This window comes from Diaphorina citri, unplaced genomic scaffold (genome assembly GCF_000475195.1).
Source record: "Diaphorina citri unplaced genomic scaffold, Diaci psyllid genome assembly version 1.1 scaffold803, whole genome shotgun sequence".
Taxonomy (NCBI): domain Eukaryota; kingdom Metazoa; phylum Arthropoda; class Insecta; order Hemiptera; family Psyllidae; genus Diaphorina; species Diaphorina citri.
In genome coordinates this window covers 34,253-55,660 of record NW_007378235.1, presented here as the reverse complement: position 1 = coordinate 55,660, position 21,408 = coordinate 34,253, and the positions used below count along the sequence as shown (strand labels likewise).

General features: G+C 36.7%; 1 protein-coding gene across 4 annotated transcripts in view; it reads left to right on the top strand.

Moving 5' to 3' along the window:
* LOC103512169 (rho GTPase-activating protein 20) overlaps positions 1 to 21,408 on the top strand; it is an 88,989-nt gene that overhangs the window by 59,587 nt on the left and 7,994 nt on the right. For 3 of the 4 annotated variants that reach the window (XM_026825729.1, XM_026825731.1, XM_017445294.2), the window contains 3 exons: positions 19,154 to 19,280; positions 20,114 to 20,379; positions 20,620 to 20,794. In XM_026825729.1, the coding sequence (XP_026681530.1) occupies positions 19,154 to 19,280; positions 20,114 to 20,379; positions 20,620 to 20,794 (568 nt within the window). Of the gene's footprint in view, positions 1 to 19,153; positions 19,281 to 20,113; positions 20,380 to 20,619; positions 20,795 to 20,837; positions 20,942 to 21,408 lie in introns of all 4 variants that reach the window. The other variant, XM_026825730.1, reaches the window with a different exon arrangement.

The following is a 21,408-nucleotide window of genomic DNA, read 5'->3' as shown; positions in this document are numbered from 1 at the left end:
AAACTTTTTAAAAAAGTTCAAAGTTTGTGTTATGGTGGTGGAATAATAAGTCCCTCAAGATCAGGTATAACCAGTACATTTGTAATTGGTGTTCAAAGTCCAAGTCTCGTAGAGTGTTGAGAATGTCATCCATGTACAGGTCATTGGCACCAGTGTTATCCATATGACCAAGTGTTGCATAAAATAGTTTGCTATCACTTAAGGTTTGTAATTACTTTGGTTGAGAAGAATGCCCCGGTTGGCATTCCAGATTGCCTAGATGATCAAGTGTGAGATGGAATGTAACAGCTAGATTTTCGGGTACCTAAACAACATACACATAGGTATTGTAACTATTTGAGTAAACTGGAAGGAGTAATGCACTCCTTTTACAAGTACATAAAATTCAAATGCTAGACAAAACTACTCTAGCTTGCACAAAATATTATTCACAATAGGTGCATTCGCATTTTTTAAGTAATTTGTTCAAATCCATAAAAAGAATCACATTCGATTTGAAACTTGAGGTTGCAGGCCTTCCAGCTTTTCACAAAACTTATCAAAAAGCACGATTCAAAATCATTAGAAATCAGACACTAATGCAAGAACAAGTGGAAATAATTTTCGAAAATATAATCCTGTAAAAAAAGGCGCTCGAAACAACCCCTCGTAAAAGAACATTCACGTATCTTAAAATCAATTTGTTTCTATTTAGATATACGATTCAGTTTATCCCGAACGGCATGGGGAGGGTGGGGTGGAACTAAACTCTATTTCGATCCCCACTTTGTAATGTTACATAAAATAGTTTGCTATCACTTAAGGTTTGTAATTACTTTGGTTGAGAAGAATGCCCGGGTTGGCATTCCAGATTGCCTAGATGATCAAGTGTGAGATGGAATGTAACAGCTAGATCGTGTTCAAAGTCCAAGTCTCGTAGAGTGTTGAGAATGTCATCCATGTACAGGTCATTGGCACCAGTGTTATCCATATGACCAAGTGTTACATAAAATAGTTTGCTATCACTTAAGGTTTGTAATTACTTTGGTTGAGAAGAATGCCCGGGATGGCATTCCAGATTGCCTAGAATGCCTAGATGATCAAGTGTGAGATGGAATGTAACAGCTAGATCCAAACCGTTGTCTTTGCAGGAATATCTCGCTCACACATTGTTTTCTTAAGGTTTATCAAAAAATGCTTCTCTTATTATAACACTAGAATTGCCTACTTAATAGCTTAACTGTTAAGTAAATAATTACTATTGTCATACAGTAAAATCATGTAGTAGAACACAGTACGAACATCAAAGATCAAAAGAGAGACTAGAGATTCATCAAGAATTCACGGTTGAAGCAAATAATGGGTACCTATTTTGAATTTGATAGGTTCGCTATGAAATTAAGTACCTAATAGGTACCTACTTTAACCTACTTAATAGCTTAACTGTTAAGTAAATAATTACTATTGTCATACAGTAAAATCATGTAGTAGAACACAGTACGAACATCAAAGACCAAAAAGAGAGACTAGAGATTCACCAAGAATTCACGGTTGAAGCAAATAATAGGTACCTATTTTGAATTTGATAGGTTCGCTATGAAATTAAGTACCTAATAGGTACCTACTCTAGAATAATTCAACATGGAGATATTTCATACCTTGATCATTGGTGCGTAAGTGTTTACAACAAACTTCCTAACGCACATGCGTTGTTTATCATGCGTAATCTACCTACACAGTACACGCACTGAGGCACCTAACAGTTTTAGCTACGCAATATTATCACTAACACTGAAACCACTATCAAATAATGTTCCCATTGAGATAACACTTCCCTGTTGATTTTTGTCACCCTTGAAGCAACCATATGCGTCAATTCCGAAATCGAGTAAACAAGAATCGAGTTCGGCACTCGAGTAAATAAGAATGATAAAAAAAACTGTACGATCAAGTGAATCACGAAGTGTGTTTCATAAGTTTTACTAATTTGATGAATGATTCCGAGTAGTGATTCATGTCCTCGGTTTTTGGTGGGAATAAAAAACTGAAAAATGGATCATGACGAAAATTCGTTATCACAGGAAACGAGTACTCCAATTGTATCTAGTGTTGAACCACACGGATTATTTACATTTACAAATTTACTCCATAAACATGAGCGTTACATAAAATAGTTTGCTATCACTTAAGGTTTGTAATTACTTTGGTTGAGAAGAATGCCCGGGTTGGCATTCCAGATTGCCTAGATCCTAGATGATCAAGTGTGAGATGGAATGTAACAGCCAGATCCAAACCGTTGTCTTTGCAGGAATATCTCGCTCACACATTGTTTTCTTAAGGTTCATCAAAAAATGCTTCTCCTATTATAACACTAGAATTGCCTACTTAATAGCTTAACTGTTAAGTAAATAATTACTATTGTCATAGAGTAAAATCATGTAGTAGAACACAGTACGAACATCAAAGACCAAAAGAGAGACTAGAGATTCACCAAGAATTCACGGTTGAAGCAAATAATGGGTACCTATTTTGAATTTGATAGGTTCGCTATGAAATTAAGTACCTAATAGGTACCTACTCAAGAATAATTCAACATGGAGATATTTCATACCTTGATCATTGGTGCGTAAGTGTTTACAACAAACTTCCTAACGCACATACGTTGTTTATCATGCGTAATCTACCTATACAGTACACGCACTGAGGCACCTAACAGTTTTAGCTACGCAATATTATCACTAACACTGAAACCACTATCAAATAATGTTCCAATTGAGATAACACTTCCCTGTTGATTTTTGTCACTCTTGAAGCAACCAAATGCGTCAATTCCGAAATCGAGTAAACAAGAATCGAAGAATGATAAAAAAACTGTACGATCAAGTGAATCACGAAGTGTGTTTCATAAGTTTTACTAATTTGATGAATGATTCCGAGTAGTGATTCATGTCCTCGGTTTTTGGTGGGAATAAAAAACTGAAAAATGGATCATGACGAAAATTCGTTATCACAGGAAACGAGTACTCCAATTGTACGTATCTAGTATTGAACCACACGGATTATTTACATTTACAAATTTACTCCATAAACATGAGCAAAATGAATAAAAAACTGAAAAATGGATCATGACGAAAATTCGTTATCACAGGAAACGAGTACTCCAATTGTACGTATCTAGTATTGAACCACAGGGATTATTTACATTTACAAATTTACTCCATTAACATGAGCAAAATGGAAATAATACTAGCTTTGATTGATTTACTTACTCTTACTTCATCACCTTGAAGAAGACCACATTAGAATAAGACATTGAGGAAATTTCTTACTTCATCAGCTTGAAGAAGACCACATTAGAATAAGACATTGAGGAAAAGGTACTGAGCCCAAAGACACAAAACCTATCCAAGAAATATTAACAAGGTATCAAAATTTAAAACCCCCGATGCGCTATGAAATGAAATTAAATAGAACATCAAGAATTGGGACGATCAATTAAGAAATTGAACTTGTGAAATCAATCGTGTTGAAACCAAATTGATGGAAGACCAACGCAACCTTGTTGATAACTCTGGTAATAAACCAAAAACCACGGCACCGTCTCCTCATAGCGCCAGTACGGATTTCCAGTCGCTCGTCTGGGATCCCAAAACCTTTTTTTCGAGTGGCTCTAATAAAAGTTTTTGGTGGTCACTTTATACTTTTATGTTTATTATGACCCTTAACGAGGGCTAATGTGATTGTAAACAACTTGAGTAGAGTGCTATCACTCCAGAAGTGCTATTGGACCAGAAAATAGACGTCTCATAAAATGTTTTAACACATCTTCAAATAATGTCTTTGTATTGTAATAATCTTTTTCACTTTATACTTTTATGTTTATTATGACCCTTAACGAGGGCTAATGTGATTGTAAACAACTTGAGTAGAGTGCTATCACTCCAGAAGTACTATTGGACCAGAAAATAGACGTCTCATAAAATGTTTCAACACATCTTCAAATAATGTCTTTGTATTGTAATAATCTTTTTCTTGCTTGCTTGCTTGCCACATGAACACGATTTTCTCTTTTCTTTGCTAGGTAAGTAGGTATCAAAATCAAATACCTCAAACTTCCTGTGGAAAAACTCAAGTCCTGATCTAACACACAACTGCATGAAATGTGTAGGCTAAACAGAACAAGGCAGAACTTTGAAATCACAGGTGTACTGTGACAATATGTCAATATTGTTAAAGACAGTAAGGTAAACAAAACGCCACCCAGCTACTCATACACAATTAACATTTAAGTGAACGTAGCTACTATACCTTTCCAACAATATGTCAATATTGTTAAAGACAGTAAGGTAAACAAAACGCCACCCAGCTACTCATACACAATTAACATTAAAGTGAACGTAGCTGCTATACCTTTCCAAGGCGCGTAAGAACATTAATTAAATTGTTAAAGACAGTAAGGTAAACAAAACGCCACCCAGCTACTCATACACAATTAACATTAAAGTGAACGTAGCTACTATACCTTTCCTAGGCGCGTAAGAACATTAATTAAACACTGCCAGAGATTTCTGGGATGGTACAACGTTCACTTTTACATGATTGTTGACAATCCACATCTACGCACTAACTTTGAAACCCACCTAATGGAATAGGACGATTCTATAGATCCTTGGAATATAGAAACAAAACGATACCACCTGAAGTAGAAGTTATCTACGTACAATTTAATGTCAAAGGAAACCGAAAACACCATCACGAACATGAGGTAGGTTCCCAAATCAAGATAATCAAGTTTCTTATACTTAGTGAACACAATGTCCTATTTAATAATGCTCGTACTTACTGGTAGACATGAAGTACCATTCAATAATACAAGTACAAATAAAGACAATCTCAACACTGCTCTTGTACCAAAAACCGTAATTGAAAAGTACATCAATGAATCAAGATGTAGGGCACCAGAGAGTGTTTTGATAACTTTATTGTTTCTATGAAACTAGAAAACATTGATGAACGCAGTAATGACTTGGAAGTGTTGAATCTAGATGAGCCTGGTGAAAGATATCTGGTCTTGATGGGCGATCAATTAGTTCATGACGCAGTGACGTACAGGTATAGAAAGTTCAAGTTTGTTCCGCCACTAGAAACCTGTTCTAAGATAAATTGTCTAGGAGTTTGACGAGAGGACAGTTTTACACTCGGTTGTCCGAGCTTTCCACATGAGCCTGGTGAAAGATATCTGGTCTTGATGGGCGATCAATTTGTTCATGACGCAGTGACGTACAGGTATAGAAAGTTCAAGTTTGTTCCCTCACTAGAAACCTGTTCTAAAGATAAATTGTCTAGGAGTTTGACGAGAGGACAGTTTTACACTCGGTTGTCCGAGCTTTCCATGGAAAAACGTCATCTCATGACTGTTATCTGATAATTTCCAATGGCTACTCCTTCATAATATTCTCCTATGTGTCGGTTTAGGTCAACCTACGATCATTTGATGAAATTTACAATCCAATCAACCAATACTTCAATAATGCCCGATCTATTAGAATTAAAGTTGTTTCATTCAATTTAAGCTACTTGGAGGATCTTCAGTAAACAAGTCAATTAAAAGAATCAATAAAGTGATCAATTTTATGAACCGTAGAATTGGGCTGTAGGTGGATATCAATTAACCTATTTTAGCTTCGATTCCCATGAGTCAGTAGCGTGCTCATGACTGTTATCTGATAATTTCCAATGGCTACTCCTTCATAATATTCTCCTATGTGTCGGTTTAGGTCAACCTACGATCATTTGATGCAATTTACAATCCAATCAACCAATACTTCAATAATGTATGAGCCTGGTGAAAGATATCTGGTCTTGATGGGCGATCAATTTGTTCATGACGCAGTGACGTACAGGTATAGAAAGTTCAAGTTTGTGCCCCCACTAGAAACCTGTTCTACAGATAAATTGTCTAGGAGTTTGACGAGAGGACAGTTTTACACTCGGTTGTCCGAGCTTTCCATGGAAAAACGTCATCTCATGACTGTTTTCTGATAATTTCCAATGGCTACTCCTTCATAATATGTACCTATGTGTCGGTTAAGGTCAACCTACGATCATTTGATGCAATTTACAATCCAATCAACCAATACTTCAATAATGTACCGATCTATTAGAATTAAAGTTGTTTCATTCAATTTAAGCTACTTGGAGGATCTTCAGTAAACAAGTCAATTAAAAATTAAAAGAATCAATAACGTGATCAATTTTATGAACCGTAGAATTGGGCTGTAGGTGGGTATCAATTAACCTATTTTAGCTTCGATTCCCATGAGTCAGTAGCGTGTCTAGGCTGTAGGTGGATATCAATTAACCTATTTTAGCTTCGATTCCCATGAGTCAGTAGCGTGCCACCTACTTGGTTACTCATCAATTGTGGAGTCACGTTGTACGAATGACGTGCCACCTACTTGGTTACTCATCAATTGTGGAGTCATGTTGTACGAATGCCTCTATTTGACGTCGCGTCGAGGGATTTGATGCTACTACACAAATCCAGGTAAATCTCGGTAAATGGTAAATCTCGCCCGAGTTACGCTCAAAATTTTCTTTGGTGTTGACATCAAAATTGAAGAAAACATTTCTACCGTCGCGTCGTCAGTTGTCGAGGGATTTGATGCTACACATAGGTGAATCTCGCCCGAGTTACGCCCAAAATTTTCTTTGGTGTTGACATCAAAGTTGAAGAAAACGTTTCTACCGTCGCGTCGTCATTTTGGCATGAGAGAATACAGAATCCATTCCAGTGTCCTCATTTCATCCCATACGCATATTCGAAAAAAGGGCATTCGCAAATAAGGTGAATTCAGAGCGCACAATAGAAGATTATTTCTATCACATGTAGGTAATAGACAGGATATCCAGGACTCATGAGTTAATCAAAGACTTGGTGGGTCATCGCGTGCTCATTCATTAGGACCTTGCTTGGTGACCAGAGACTGGGCTGTAGGTGGATATCAATTAACCTATTTTAGCTTCGATTCCCATGAGTCAGTAGCGTGCCACCTACTTGGTTACTCATCAATTGGAGTCACGTTGTACGAATGCCTCTATTTGACGTCGCGTCGAGGGATTTGATGCTAGGTGAATTTGATGCTAGGTGAATCTCGCCCGAGTTACGCCCAAAATTTTCTTTGGTGTTGACATCAAAGTTGAAGAAAACATTTCTACCGTCGCGTCGTCATTTTGGCATGAGAGAATACAGAATCCATTTCAGTGTCCTCATTTCATCCCATACGCATATTCGAAAAAAGGGCATTCGCAAATAAGGTGAATTCAGAGCGCACAATAGAAGATTATTTCTATCACATGTAGGTAATAGACAGGATATCCAGGACTCATGAGTTAATCAAAGACTTGGTGGGTCATCGCGTGCTCATTCATTAGGACCTTGCTTGGTGACCAGAGACATATAAAACTATATGACTTTGGGATCATAGTAACATAGTACTATAGGACAGAGGAAGGGATATTTGGGGACATGAGGATCCTCACTAATAACTTTCTTTCGTTTCCTGTCTGATACATCACCTTAATGCTTTTTCTTTACCATTAAGACCTGTGATGACTCTTCAGTCGTTTCCTGTCTGATACATCACCTTAATGCTTTCTTTACCATTAAGACCTGTGATGACTCTTCAGTACCCACGTCCGCGTGAATCTTTGATAGACATTCTCAGTTAAAAATGGGACATCAAATTAAACACGAAGAGAAAGATAGACCGAAAATAGAGAAAGCAGCTGATCAGTTTTCTGGAGACTTGTGATGCTAAAAAGCCTTAAAGAGCAGTAAATCACCTTAATGCTTTCTTTACCATTAAGACCTGTGATGACTCTTCAGTACCCACGTCCGCGTGAATCTTTGATAGACATTCTCAGTTGAAAATGGGACATCAAATTAAACACGAAGAGAAAGATAGACCGAAAATAGAGAAAGCAGCTGATCAGTTTTCTGGAGACTTGTGACGCTAAAAAGCCTCAAAAGAGCAGTAGATCTACTTAAGACTGAAGAAAAAAGAAAACTGCTACACTAATGTCCCAACTGTATCTAATTTAGTCAGGTGTTCTCTATTATTTGGTCCTTCAAGAAAACAAACAATTTCCACCAAAATTGTTTTATTTGGAGGGAAAAAGATATGGTGGCGCGGTTGCGTAGGATGTTAACATAGAGGGGACACGAAGAGGTTAAATTAGGGATCCCGATAATAACCTTTTAACCTTGGGTGTTTGATTTGGTACCTGCTGTCCATTCGGACCTATCACCCCTCCTTTGGTGCCGTCTCCCTTCCCCTCTTATTCATTGAGGAGCCAGTGCTATCCATAGTAGAGAAATGGCAGATTGAAAATGCGGCTTTAGACGCCGAAATTATGCTTTCTAAGCAGGAAAAAGCGTCGAAACCCCAACATAGAGTAGGTTGTCGGCTTTTTCTTTTCATTAATTTCATCTGATATTCTAAAAATCTGCGTGTGTGCTTTTTATGTTTCGACCTATCACCCCTCCTTTGGTGCCGTCTCCCTTCCCCTCTTATTCATTGAGGAGCCAGTGCTATCCATAGTAGAGAAATGGTCAGTTGTTGATTTGTTATTGCTACGTTGACAGTCAGGAGTTGATTCACATTTCAATGCTGTTTCTTGTTTGTTCTTCTTGATACATGCTCAGTGTACTTCATTATGAAATTATATCGGGGGTTTTTTCTGTTGACTAAAGAAAATTATGCGACCAGTCGTCAAAGTCAATGCGGTGTGATGTCTGTCAATCTGTCATCAGCAAAATGTAAATAATTGATTATGTAGCACGTACACCGAAGTTAAACCCCAACATAGAGTAGGTTGTCGGCCTTTTCTTTTCATTAATTTCATCTGAAATTCTAAAAATCTGCGTGTGTGCTTTTTATGTTTCTTGTTCTTCTTGATACATGCTCAGTGTACCTACTTCATTATGAAATTATATCGGGGGTTTTTTCTGTTGACTAAAGAAAATTATGCGACCAGTCGTCAACGTCAATGCGGTGTGATGTCTGTCAATCTGTCATCAGCAAAATGTAAATAATTGATTATGTAGCACGTACACCGAAGTTGTGTTCAGACTCAAAGACTACCGCGCCTTGGTCACCAAATGTGTGATACCATTTCGCCTTGTTTTGATCCCTTTCAAACAGTCGGCTTGCTGACCATTAGAACAGACTTGTTAGCAAAATTCTGGTAGTGTTTCAAAACTGCTTCTTTTGCATTTTGACACTTTTGGCGGTTTGAAAAGATCAAATCAACAAGCAAGGCAAATCGCTTAAAAATACCCTTTCAAACAGTCGGCTTGCTGACCATTAGAACAGACTTGTTAGCAAAATTCTGGTAGTGTTTCAGAACTGCTTCTTTTGCATTTTGACACTTTTGGCGGTTTGAAAAGACCAAATCAACAAGCAAGGCAAATCGCTTAAAAATGAAACCGACCGACTCGTGAAGGGTTTGCATCTGGTTCGGTAAAAAGGTAAGAAGTCGGCAAATGAAGAAATCAGGATCACTTTTTCCTCCTCAAATATTGAATACTTTTTCCTCGTCCTTCTGAAATTTGACGTTGTAAAACCCCTGTTGATTATGTTGTTTCACACCTTTGCAATTCTTTGTAGTTCTCATGCACATTATTCCAGAACACAGGTCATCTAGATGGGTTACAGGTGACTCATAAAAGCAAAGGTCATCTTTTTTGGTACCACCTTAATGATAGGTAATTTTTCCTCGTCCTTCTGAAATTTGACGTTGTAAAACCCCTGTTGATTATGTTGTTTCACACCTTTGCAATTCTTTGTAGTTCTCATGGCATTTATCCGAGAACACAGGTCATCTAGATGGGTTACAGGTGACTCATAAAAGCAAAGGTCATCTTTTTTTGGTACCACCTTAATGACACCTATTTTTATTTTTCAAGATGACACGATCTTTTCCGCGAAAACAATGTTTTTCTGACTGAAAATTCCGAGTAAAAAGAGAGCAATAACAATAATATGGGTGAGGTACCTACTGTGGCTCTTCGGTCCTGGAAACGTGATCAAATGAATATTTAGATAACTACCTGCGAAAGGGAAAGTGACTAAAATAATGGACTAATATGGGTGAGGTACCTACTGTGGCTCTTCGGTCCTGGAAACGTGATCAAATGAGTATTTAGATAACTACCTGAGAAAGGGAAAGTCACTAAAATAATGGATCCACCTTAACACTCCTAACTTATACAACTCATACGTGCCTAAAGTCAATATTTAGATACAATCCTTTTTGTAGTTTTAAAAGTGACAATTTTTTTGTTTTTCTCACCAGAAAAATAAAACAAAAGTCATCATTACTTACTTCCATATGTCACGAAATGAGCATAATAAATTATAACGTCGCGTATTTGTATAAAAACCGGCGAAACCATATAAAAAGAGTGTGATGAGAATTTAAATTTGACTTGAAGTCGAAAAAAAAAAAATTGTAGAAAGATGTAAAAAAATGTCACATCATGTTGATCAAATAAGTTGATCATTTGGAACGATCAACAAATTTAAAATGATCAACATAGAAGTTGGTTTTCATACATTTCAGATCAACAAATTATGGGTGGATAAAACTATATATATAAAAAACTTACCTGCACCAACTCTTGCAGCTCTCGTTTGACGCCCTCCAGGCCACCAATATCTTCCCACGTGATGTTGGGCACTTCTACAATCGTCTCTCGCAGTGCGGACGGCGAGCTCTTGCCCATGGCATAGCGGAAGTTCTCCATGGTCACCTGATCATCAACAAGACGAAGAATTAGATTTAATATATCTATTAGAAAATACAATAGCCCGTCCACTACACTTTTTGTTATTACTATCGTAATAATAAAGGAAGGAAGGACGGACTAAAAAAGAGAAAAACAATCAGAACTAAGGTACCTAACTAACTCACTAACCAACTAACTAACTAATTCACTAACTCACTAACTAACTAAATAACTCACTCACTAAGTAACTAACTCACTAACCAACTCACTCACTCACTCACTCACTCTCCCACTCACTCACTCACTCACTCACTCACTCACTCACTCACTCACTCACTCTCACTCACTCACTCACTCACTCACTCACACTCACTCTCACTCACTCACTAACTCACTCACTCACTCACTCACTCACTCACTCACTCACTCATAATAATAATAATAAATAAATATTTACCGCCAGGGACGCCAAAATCTCGGCGTCAATTTGGTCATCCTCCAAGTCTATCAGGTCCATCTTCTCTCGGATCTGCTGTAGGGCCGCCTCTGAACAGAGCGAGGCCAGATCCGCCCCCACGTGACCGTGCGTCTCTGCCGCAATCTAAAATAGAATAGAAATAGAAAAGAATATATAAGAAATAGAATAGAATATAATTATAAGAAATAGAATAGTAAAAAAAAGATTGATCTCCAAATTTAGGCCCCAGGGGGGTCGACTTCAAAATCTAAAATGGAAACTCCCAGATTGTAATACATCATTTCGAAGACCTTAAAAACGTAGTTCTTTGATACAAGTTCTAGCTTGATCCGAAAAATCATCCAGTTTTCACAACTTTTGCTTTCTTTATTGGGTTCGATAGAGGGAACTCTGACTGCTAAGGTCTTATCGTCCCCATAGTGAGAAGAAAGACAGGATAGGAGAAAGCCAGCCGTTCAGAAAACGAACATTATCCGTTCAGGATAAAGCAACGTTTTTCATCACTTGTAACGTTGTAAACGTTGCGTGGCTACCTTGGGTGTAAACGCGGCCCTTATATCAGCTGATAGGTTGTTATGTTCCGTTTGTTTTGTTTTGAAAAAAAGTTAGTTAGGCCTAAACTGAAAAAGGTTGCAGAAGCTCCCAGAATTTAGCACAAAACTTGGTAATCTCAAGTGTTTTGAATACCTCTATCTTCGGGTGTGCGACAAAAACTTCAAAAAGTGAAACGGTTTCTGAGCCGACTCAAAAGTTCGGAACATTCTGGATATCATGTGGATCCCTGTGGATGTGTTTTTGAGTAAGTCAATATTCAATGAGCAAAGAAAATAATTACTTATTTATCAACAAAAATTGAATTTATTTGACCTCACGTTCACAACTAACTTCTTTTGATTTTAACCCAATAATTTTAATCCAATTGAGTAATCACTCAAAATTCATACCGAGTCGATAGTCCTCTAGAACTGATTCAATGAGTCATCAGTTCATAACTCATAATTTTACTACCTGTCCAAATACCATAGTCACCCTTCACATGGGAATCTTAGGAATACCTAGGGCTTATATTTAGTGCCTGTATGTAGTGTTGAATCGATACTTTTTGCAACCTTTCAAATATCAACAAAAATTGAATTTATTTGACCTCACGTTCACAACTAACTTCTTTTGATTTTAACCCAATAATTTTAATCCAATTGAGTAATTACTCAAAATTTATACCGAGTCGATAGTCCACTAGAACTGATTCAATGAGTCATCAATTCATAACTCATAATTTTACTACCTGTCCAAATACCATAGTCACCCTTCACATGGGAATCTTACGAATACCTACATTGGCTTATATTGAGTGCCTGTATGTAGTGTTGAATCGATACTTTTTGCAACCTTTCAAACATATTTCAGCAGTGTCATTGAAACTAATAATCAAATTTGATAATTGATTTATAAAATTAATCAGAGAATTATTTAATTAAAATCCATATTAATTAAGCCTTCAAGGAGTTTTGATAGCAATTTAGATTGTAATAAATTGCTTGTAAACTCTTTAGCTCTAGGGGTCTTCTAATGAGGTCATGAGTGGAGAACCTCTTGCTTGTTGTAGATGTGGTGGGAGTTGGACAACAGTAAATATAGCTAGGCCAAGATCCTTCATGGTATTCAAGGGAGTTTTGACAGTCTTCTAATAAAGGGGTCGGGGAGTAGCAAATTCAGGGAATGAGCCATTTGGAACTGGTGGAGATGTCAAACATAGATACCTACCATTATTGTGTACTGAACTATAGGTAGTGGAGTGTTTAATTCCCCATATTCGGTATTGAATTAAGTGGAGTTATCCAATTTCCCATATTCTGTATTGAATTAGTGGAGATGTCTGATTTCCCATATTCTGTACGGAATTAGCGGAGATGTCAAATTTATATTTTTTAGAAATCCTACAAAAAGATTGGAATGCTAACGAGTAGTAAGACCGGCTACCGGCTTTTTATTACACGTGGGTATAGAAATATGATCTGATTACACCCAAGTGTTATCAAAGCCTGATGTAAGTCTAGCAGATGTCTGTCTGCGATATGACGTCAAAATAAAGCAATGACATTTGAGTGTCGAAAGTTTCCATTACATTTTTTGGTAGCAACTAGCAAGTAATAATTTCCACGTTAGGTACTGTAAGTACCTTTTTTCCTACAAAATAGTCGCTAGGGAAGGATTTTTATCTTCACTCCGAATCTCTAAAAGGTTGAATATGACTCATGTATTGATCGTCAATATAAAATTACATTACCTATGTACAGTTGTACAGGTATGTTCGTGATGTGTGTCATTGTATATAATATTATGCTTGATGCTTGTAATATGTTGTAGTGAGTTTTAGATAGGTACAGGTTCTTCGAACATTCATCTTATTTCTCCTGAACCTCTACCAATTATTTATACGAGCCTCTATCCATATTTCTGTCATTCCTTAGCTGTAACTAGGTACTTTAGGTCTACACAAACCATCATGTGCACAATCAATTGCATCGTAAAGAATTGTTTCTACACGAATGACAGATTTCGCAATGTCCATTGCAATCTGCCGTACAGTAGGGCCATGAGATAAAAAGTCATCTAGCATATTACCTACTTGATCTAGCACACACATAGCAGTAGGACTTGGGCACATTACCTCAGCTATTTAGGACAGTTTAACGACTTGATAGAAGCATGCGGTCCTAACCTGCGGCCATATTCACATACTGGATATTGTAAGCATAGTGATAACGCTCGTACATAGTTATTGCCACATTAACCCATAGGTGCTAACTTGAACATTAAATTGGAAGCCGTAAACTGACGTGTCTGCAATGGTAACTATGCGAGTAATCAGTGTGGCGTTTTTTACAGCAGGATAACAATAGGAAAAGTAAAGCTTTCTCTGAATATAACTATGAAACAGAGAGGAGATTACTGAGGAAAGTAGAGCAGCTTTTATGACTTTTTTTTTATTTTGCTTGAACATTATTCAATGACACAGAAGCAAGTACGAGAAACTTATGGGTGTTGGTTTGCTGAATGGGTTTATTAAGGTTTATTTCTGGTAACTGCTAAGCACCCTTCTACGGTCAAGGTAATATGAGGCTTTAGCACCCTTTCATATTAGTTGCAACCATCAGCTCTTCAGTTGTCCTCTGCTGTCTAACGAAAATAACATCCAGCAAAGTCCTTCGAGGTAACAGATTGTGCAGGTGTAGTGTGTTGTAGATTTTCTCGCCTACCGAAATGAACTCAACCATGTTCGAACTACAAAATCCCATGCACTTCGGTTGACATGAATAGTAAGGTTGTACTGTGGACAGTTGAATGCTTAGCCCAGTTTCTGCTTATGAAAAACATTGAGTAAACTGACACCTCGTATAATAAAAACAGGACGCGTGCTATAAAAACATTATCGTTATAAAAATAACACCTATATGTATGTATTTATGTACCTGCTAGTGCTAGGTATGAAGAATCTGCAATGTAGGTATGTAAACGGCCTGTAACTCTGCAATATTTTAACACACATAAAAAACAAATACAAAATAATATTATTGCATTGAAATCGTACGTGTAATAAAAAAATCCAACATATTAAATTGTAAATAAGTTTTATAGGCAATAACATTCTGGCATATATTATTAGGTGAGTATCACTAGATTTATTCAATTAAAAAAGTTAGCACTTGGATTCTGTAATAACGCCTAGATACTTTTACACGCAGGTTACCTATTATCCTATACAGCCTATAGTGTCGTAGATAAGTTGCCTATATTCAGATAGGTAAGCAGGTAACTATAGGAAAATGTATTTTATTTCCATCTTGAAACATAAAATTTCAAACATTAAATAGGTATAAATGAGACTTTTTACTAGCTCTGTAAGTGTTTAGCTCGAAATTTATATTAATGTTCATATTGTACCTACCTATCTACATAATTTTTATGGATGTTACAAAATTACGTTGCTTTTCTATTTTTCTAATGATGAATCTACCTTTAAGTATAAATAAAAGCTGTAGTAACATTAGGTAAATATGGTAAGCAGGTAACTATAGGAAAATGTATTTTATTTCCATCTTGAAACATAAAATTTCAAACATTAAATAGGTATAAATGAGACTTTTACTAGCTCTGTAAGTGTTTAGCTCGAAATATTAATGTTCATATTGTACCTATCTACATAATTTTTATGGATGTTACAAAATTACGTTGCTTTTCTATTTTTCTAATGATGAATCTACCTTTATAAATAAAAGCTGTAGTGACATTAGGTAAATAAAATTCAACCTCAAACTATTGCTTATGAAATCATTTGAGACTATTGACTTTTTTGATCCCAATAAAGATGCCCTCATACTCCACTGCCTTTTGAAAATAAGACGGAATGATTTTCAACTCTTTGCCTCCATTATTTCCCTGTGGGGAGCCAACCATCATATATTTCCTTCTAGGAGTTTGCTATTGTCCACGCTTTACGTAAATTTAAATCCGTAATGAAATTCATGGATTAAAATAAATAATGTTAAGGATTTATGAATAATAATAATTTATTTAATATTACCTATAAATTTAATAAGTAGATACCTAGATACCTTATATGTAGGTACCTTTTCTAGTAAATTATCCGTACATTTATTCATATGTCTTTGTAAGTAGGTACCTATATCTAGAGAAGTAATAAATAATTTATGCAAAGTCAATAAATTGTGTCATGGGATGGTCGAGAAAAAGCATAAAATATTTACGAATATTTTAAATAAATAGATATGTGTACGTACTCGTATTACAATCATCAAACTTTGGAGTGGATTTCTGCAGATTGAATTATCGAGTTATTTACTCACAAGAACATTCCAATCCAAAAGGTTGGGTAATCCTATTATCCAAATAAGAATATGATAAAACGTTTTGATTGCAAAGCTTTTATCTTTTATTCAATAAGTCTGAAAGTCTCGAGGTCTGTCTGAAGGTTAGAAGGGTGTTCTAAGAGAATATAAAAGGATTTTATGATGCCTATCCATAAAGAGGGTCTTTAAGGCCAAAATGAGCGTCTTCAAGAGATGCGCATAAAAATGGACGCTTTCAGAATTGTTAATACAAACAGCTTTCTAATTCATAGTTCATAAAAATAAATTACCGGAAACGAGATATTGTAAGAAAACCTCTTTTTCGAAAATTCCGAGTAAAAAGAGAGCAATAACAATAATATGGGTGAGGTACCTACTGTGGCTCTTCGGTCCTGGAAACGTGATCAAATCAGATTGAATTATCGAGTTATTTACTCACAAGAACATTCCAATCCAAAAGGTTGGGTAATCCTATTATCCAAATAAGAATATGATAAACCATTTTGATTGCAAAGCTTTTATCTTTTATTCAATAAGACTGAAAGTCTCGAGGTCTGTCTGACGATTGAATTATCGAGTTATTTACTCACAAGAACATTCCAATCCAAAAGGTTGGGTAATCCTATTATCCAAATAAGAATATGATAAAACATTTTGATTGCAAAGCTTTTTATCTTTTATTCAATAAGACTGAAAGTCTCGAGGTCTGTCTGAAGGTTAGAAGGGTGTCCTAAGAGAATATAAAAGGATTTTATGATGCCTATCCATAAAGAGGGTCTTTAAGGCCAAAATGAGCGTCTTCAAGAGATGCGCATAAAAATGGACGCTCTCAGAATTGTGTTTTACATTTTTCTGCACACAAACCCCGATGGTTAAGTGTTTTTTTTACATATTTTTTCGTCTTAATTTGGTGTTATGTGCATTTTATTGATGTCCTTTTTTCTGAGTCTCGAGGAATGCCAAAGTTTTATGTAGTTCTGCGAATTCAAAAACATTCCAGTAGAAAGTGCTCGAAGGCCATTAGGGATATCAAGAATCTTTCTAGTCGTTCTTCGTGGAGCTCTTATTTTCCTCAATGTAATGTTGGAGACGAGCCCTGCACACCACCCAGATTGAAAATGCGGCTTTAGACGCCGAAATTATGCTTTCTAAAATGGACGCTCTCAGAATTGTGTTTTACATTTTTCTGCACACAAACCCCGATAGTTAAGTGTTTTTTACATATTTTTTCGTCTTAATTTGGTGTTATGTGAATTTTATTGATGTCCTTTTTTCTGAGTCTCGAGGAATGCCAAAGTTTTATGTAGTTCTGCGAATTCAAAAACATTCCAGTAGAAAGTGCTCGAAGGCCATTAGGGATATCAAGAATCTTTCTAGTCGTTCTTCGTGGAGCTCTTATTTTCCTCAATGTAATGTTGGGGACGAGCCATGCACACCACCCAGATTGAAACCAAAGTTTTATGTAGTTCTGCGAATTCAAAAACATTCCAGTAGAAAGTGCTCGAAGGCCATTAGGGATATCAAGAATCTTTCTAGTCTACGTTCTTTGTGGAGCTCTTATTTTCCTGAACGTAATGTTGGGGACAAGCCCTGCACACCACCCAGATTGAAAATGCGGCTTTAGACGCCGAAATTATGCTTTCTAAGCAGGAAAAAGCATCGAAACCCCAACATAGAGTAGGTTGTCGGCCTTTTCTTTTCATTAATTTCATCTGAAATTCTTAAAATCTGCGTGTGTTCTTTTTATGCTTCTTGTTCTTCTTGATACATGCTCAGTGTACTTCTAACCCCAACATAGAGTAGGTTGTCGGCCTTTTCTTTTCATTAATTTCATCTGAAATTCTAAAAATCTGCGTGTGTGCTTTTTATGTTTTTTGTTCTTCTTGATACATGCTCAGTGTACTTCTTTATGAAATTATATCGGGGGTTTTTTCTGTTGACTAAAGAAAATTATGCGACCAGTCGTCAACGTCAATGCGGTGTGATGTCTGTCAATCTGTCATCAGCAAAATGTAAATAATTGATTATGTAGCACGTACACCGAAGTTGTGTTCAGACTCAAAGACTACCGCGCCTTGGTCACCAAATGTGTGATACCATTTCGCCTTGTTTTGATCCCTTTCAAACAGTCGGCTTGCTGACCATTAGAACAGACTTGTTAGCAAAATTCTGGTAGTGTTTCAAACTGCTTCTTTTGCATTTTGACACTTTTGGCGGTTTGAAAAGACCAAATCAACAAGCAAGGCAAATCGCTTAAAAATGAAACCGACCGACTCGTGAAGGGTTTGCATCTGGTTCGGTAAAAAGGTAAGAAGTCGGCAAATGAAGAAATCAGGATCACTTTTTCCTCCTCAAATATTGAATACTTTTTCCTCGTCCTTCTGAAATTTGACGTTGTAAAACCCCTGTTGATTATGTTGTTTCACACCTTTGCAATTCTTTGTAGTTCTCATGCACATTATTCCAGAACACAGGTCATCTAGATGGGTTACAGGTGACTCAAAAAAGCAAAGGTCATATTTTTTTGGTACCACCTTAATGATACCTATTTTTATTTTTCAAGATGACACGATCTTTTCCGCGAAAACAATGTTTTTCTGACTGAAAATTCCGAGTAAAAAGAGAGCAATAACAATAATATGGGTGAGGTACCTACTGTGGCTCTTCGGTCCTGGAAACGTGATCAAATGAGTATTTAGATAACTACCTGAGAAAGGGAAAGTGACTAAAATAATGGACCCACCTTAACGCTCCTAACTTATACAACTCATACGTGCCTAAAGTCAATATTTAGATACAATCCTTTTTGTAGTTTTAAAAGTGACAATTTTTGTTTTTCTCATCAGAAAAATAAAACAAAAGTCATCATTACTTACTTCCATAATATGTCACGAAATGAGCATAATAATAAATTATGCTCATTTCCTTCTTTCCTAGGTACTAGGTAGAATCTGCTATCCCCATTTTTTTTTTTTTTTTTACGAAAAGCTATATAGGTAGCTAATTTCTACCTTTCTCTTCTTCTGATTTCAGTACGCAAGCTTCCCGAGATCTATGGTGGACCAAACTGAATGAAGTTTTAGTTACGGAAAGGCTGAAGGAACCCGCGTCCACCAATATTCAAGTCATCTACTTTGACCACAACACCAACATTGAATATGTAAGTTCTTCTAGAAACACAGTACCTACTTCTATGGGGAAAAAGAAGAAAAGACATTTGAATAGCTGTTATTTGTACCTACAGAATGATACGTATACCTAGAGGGACCCAAGATACAATTGAGCGCGGAAATATTGTATCGTAGGTACGAAGAATAAACAATGTAGGTATGTAGTGTATGTAGGTAGGTACTTATTTGTAGGTAATGTATGTACTTTTCCACTTATTGTAATATTGTTTGTAATTAATAAGGCAAATCTATTGTTGAAAACCAAGTCTGTTGTGGGTGTTGCGGCGTAAGGTAAAAACTGAGGTATCTTTACCCACAGTAGTGAGTACAAGTAGAATACCACTGTTAAGTCCGATACCGAATAATTAAAAGAAAAGTTGAGTACAGAGGTTAAAAAATGGTTCAGCTGTTGTAAGTGGGCTTGTTGAATATAGATTGTGGAGAAAAGGAAAATAGTCAGACCCGTTTATATTTACTACCTCCAAAGGCGTTTCCACACTTAGACGACCGATGTCAATTAAAAGAAAAGTTGAGTACAGAGGTTAAAAAATGGTTCAGCTGTTGTAAGTGGGCTTGTTGAATATAGATTGTGGAGAAAAGGAAACTAGTCAGACCCGTTTATATTTACTACCTCCAAAGGTGTTTCCACACTTAGACGACCGATGTCGATTGAACCGTCCACATTGCCTCGACAACGCAGATTCACCTCGTCGATCGACGGCCACTATGTTTGGACACACCTTTACAGACTTATTTTTAGTACGTTATTTCCGTTTGACCAAGTTAACAATGTATGCTCATGATGACCGTGTCTCTGTTTCAGTGCAAAACATTCATGGTAGGTCCAGAGGAGACAGCCAAAGGATGCATCAAGGCAGCCCTAGCCCAGCTTGGTTTAGACGGAGGTCAGTTCCAGTTATGGGTGAAGACGGCTCGAGATGAAGCCCCCTATCCTCTGATTGGACACGAGAGACCGTTTGCCATCAAGCTGAGCTGTCTACGAGATGGGCTGGCTGCAGAAGAAGGGTTTGACCTGGACCATTGCAACAATATCCACGATCCTTTGGCGAGGTGTCACTTTATTCTGAGGTAAGTCGAAATGAAAGGATTTTTTAAGAGATGTTTGATAGAGGGAACTGTAACTGCTAAGGTCTTATTGTCCCGACATCGAAGAAAGCCATTCCGAGAACTAACCTTATCCGTAACTAACCTTATCCGTTCAGGATAAAATCCGCCCGGGGTGGGAATCGAACCAGCGGCCTAGAGCTTACAAGGCAGACGCGCTATCCACCAAGCTAATCTCCAACTCTTTATTTCTCATTTTTCCAGGAATTCAGCTTCAAACAAATCTCTAGAGGAAAACAAGAAGAGCACCAAAAAGTCAGGAAGGATAAGTCTAGGCCAAGTGTTCCGACGGAGTCTGACCAAGGAAAATCCAGGCTGTCTGTTTGGACTCCCCTTGTCCAGGATTATGGAGGGGGATACCATACCCAAACCTGTTGCGGTAAGTTGAGATGGAATTTTTTTGGATTAAAGAAATTGGCTAGGCCAAGTGTTCCGACGGAGTCTGACCAAGGAAAATCCAGGCTGTCTGTTTGGACTCCCCTTGTCCAGGATTATGGAGGGGGATATCATACCCAAACCTGTTGCGGTAAGTTGAGATGGAATTTTTTTGGATTAAAGAAATTGCAAGATCATTTGCCTGATGGAAATGCATAGTGATAACAATTTGAGAATGGCATCAAGATGATTTAATGACAAGCCATTAAAATTGGTGTCGATAACAGGGTAATAAATTCTAATGGTAGATAAGGTATTGATTTCTGACACACTGACCAACCATGAAACAAATTTCATACCTTGAAAAATTCTTTAGTGATAACAATTTGAGAATGGCATCAAGATGATTTAATGACAAGCCATTAAAATTGGTGTCGATAACAGGGTAATAAATTCTAATGTACCTTTCAAACATATTTCAGCAGTGTCATTGAAACTAATAATCAAATTTGATAATTGATTTATAAAATTAATCAGAGAATTATTTAATTAAAATCCATATTAATTAAGCCTTCAAGGAGTTTTGATAGCAATTTAGATTGTAATAAATTGCTTGTA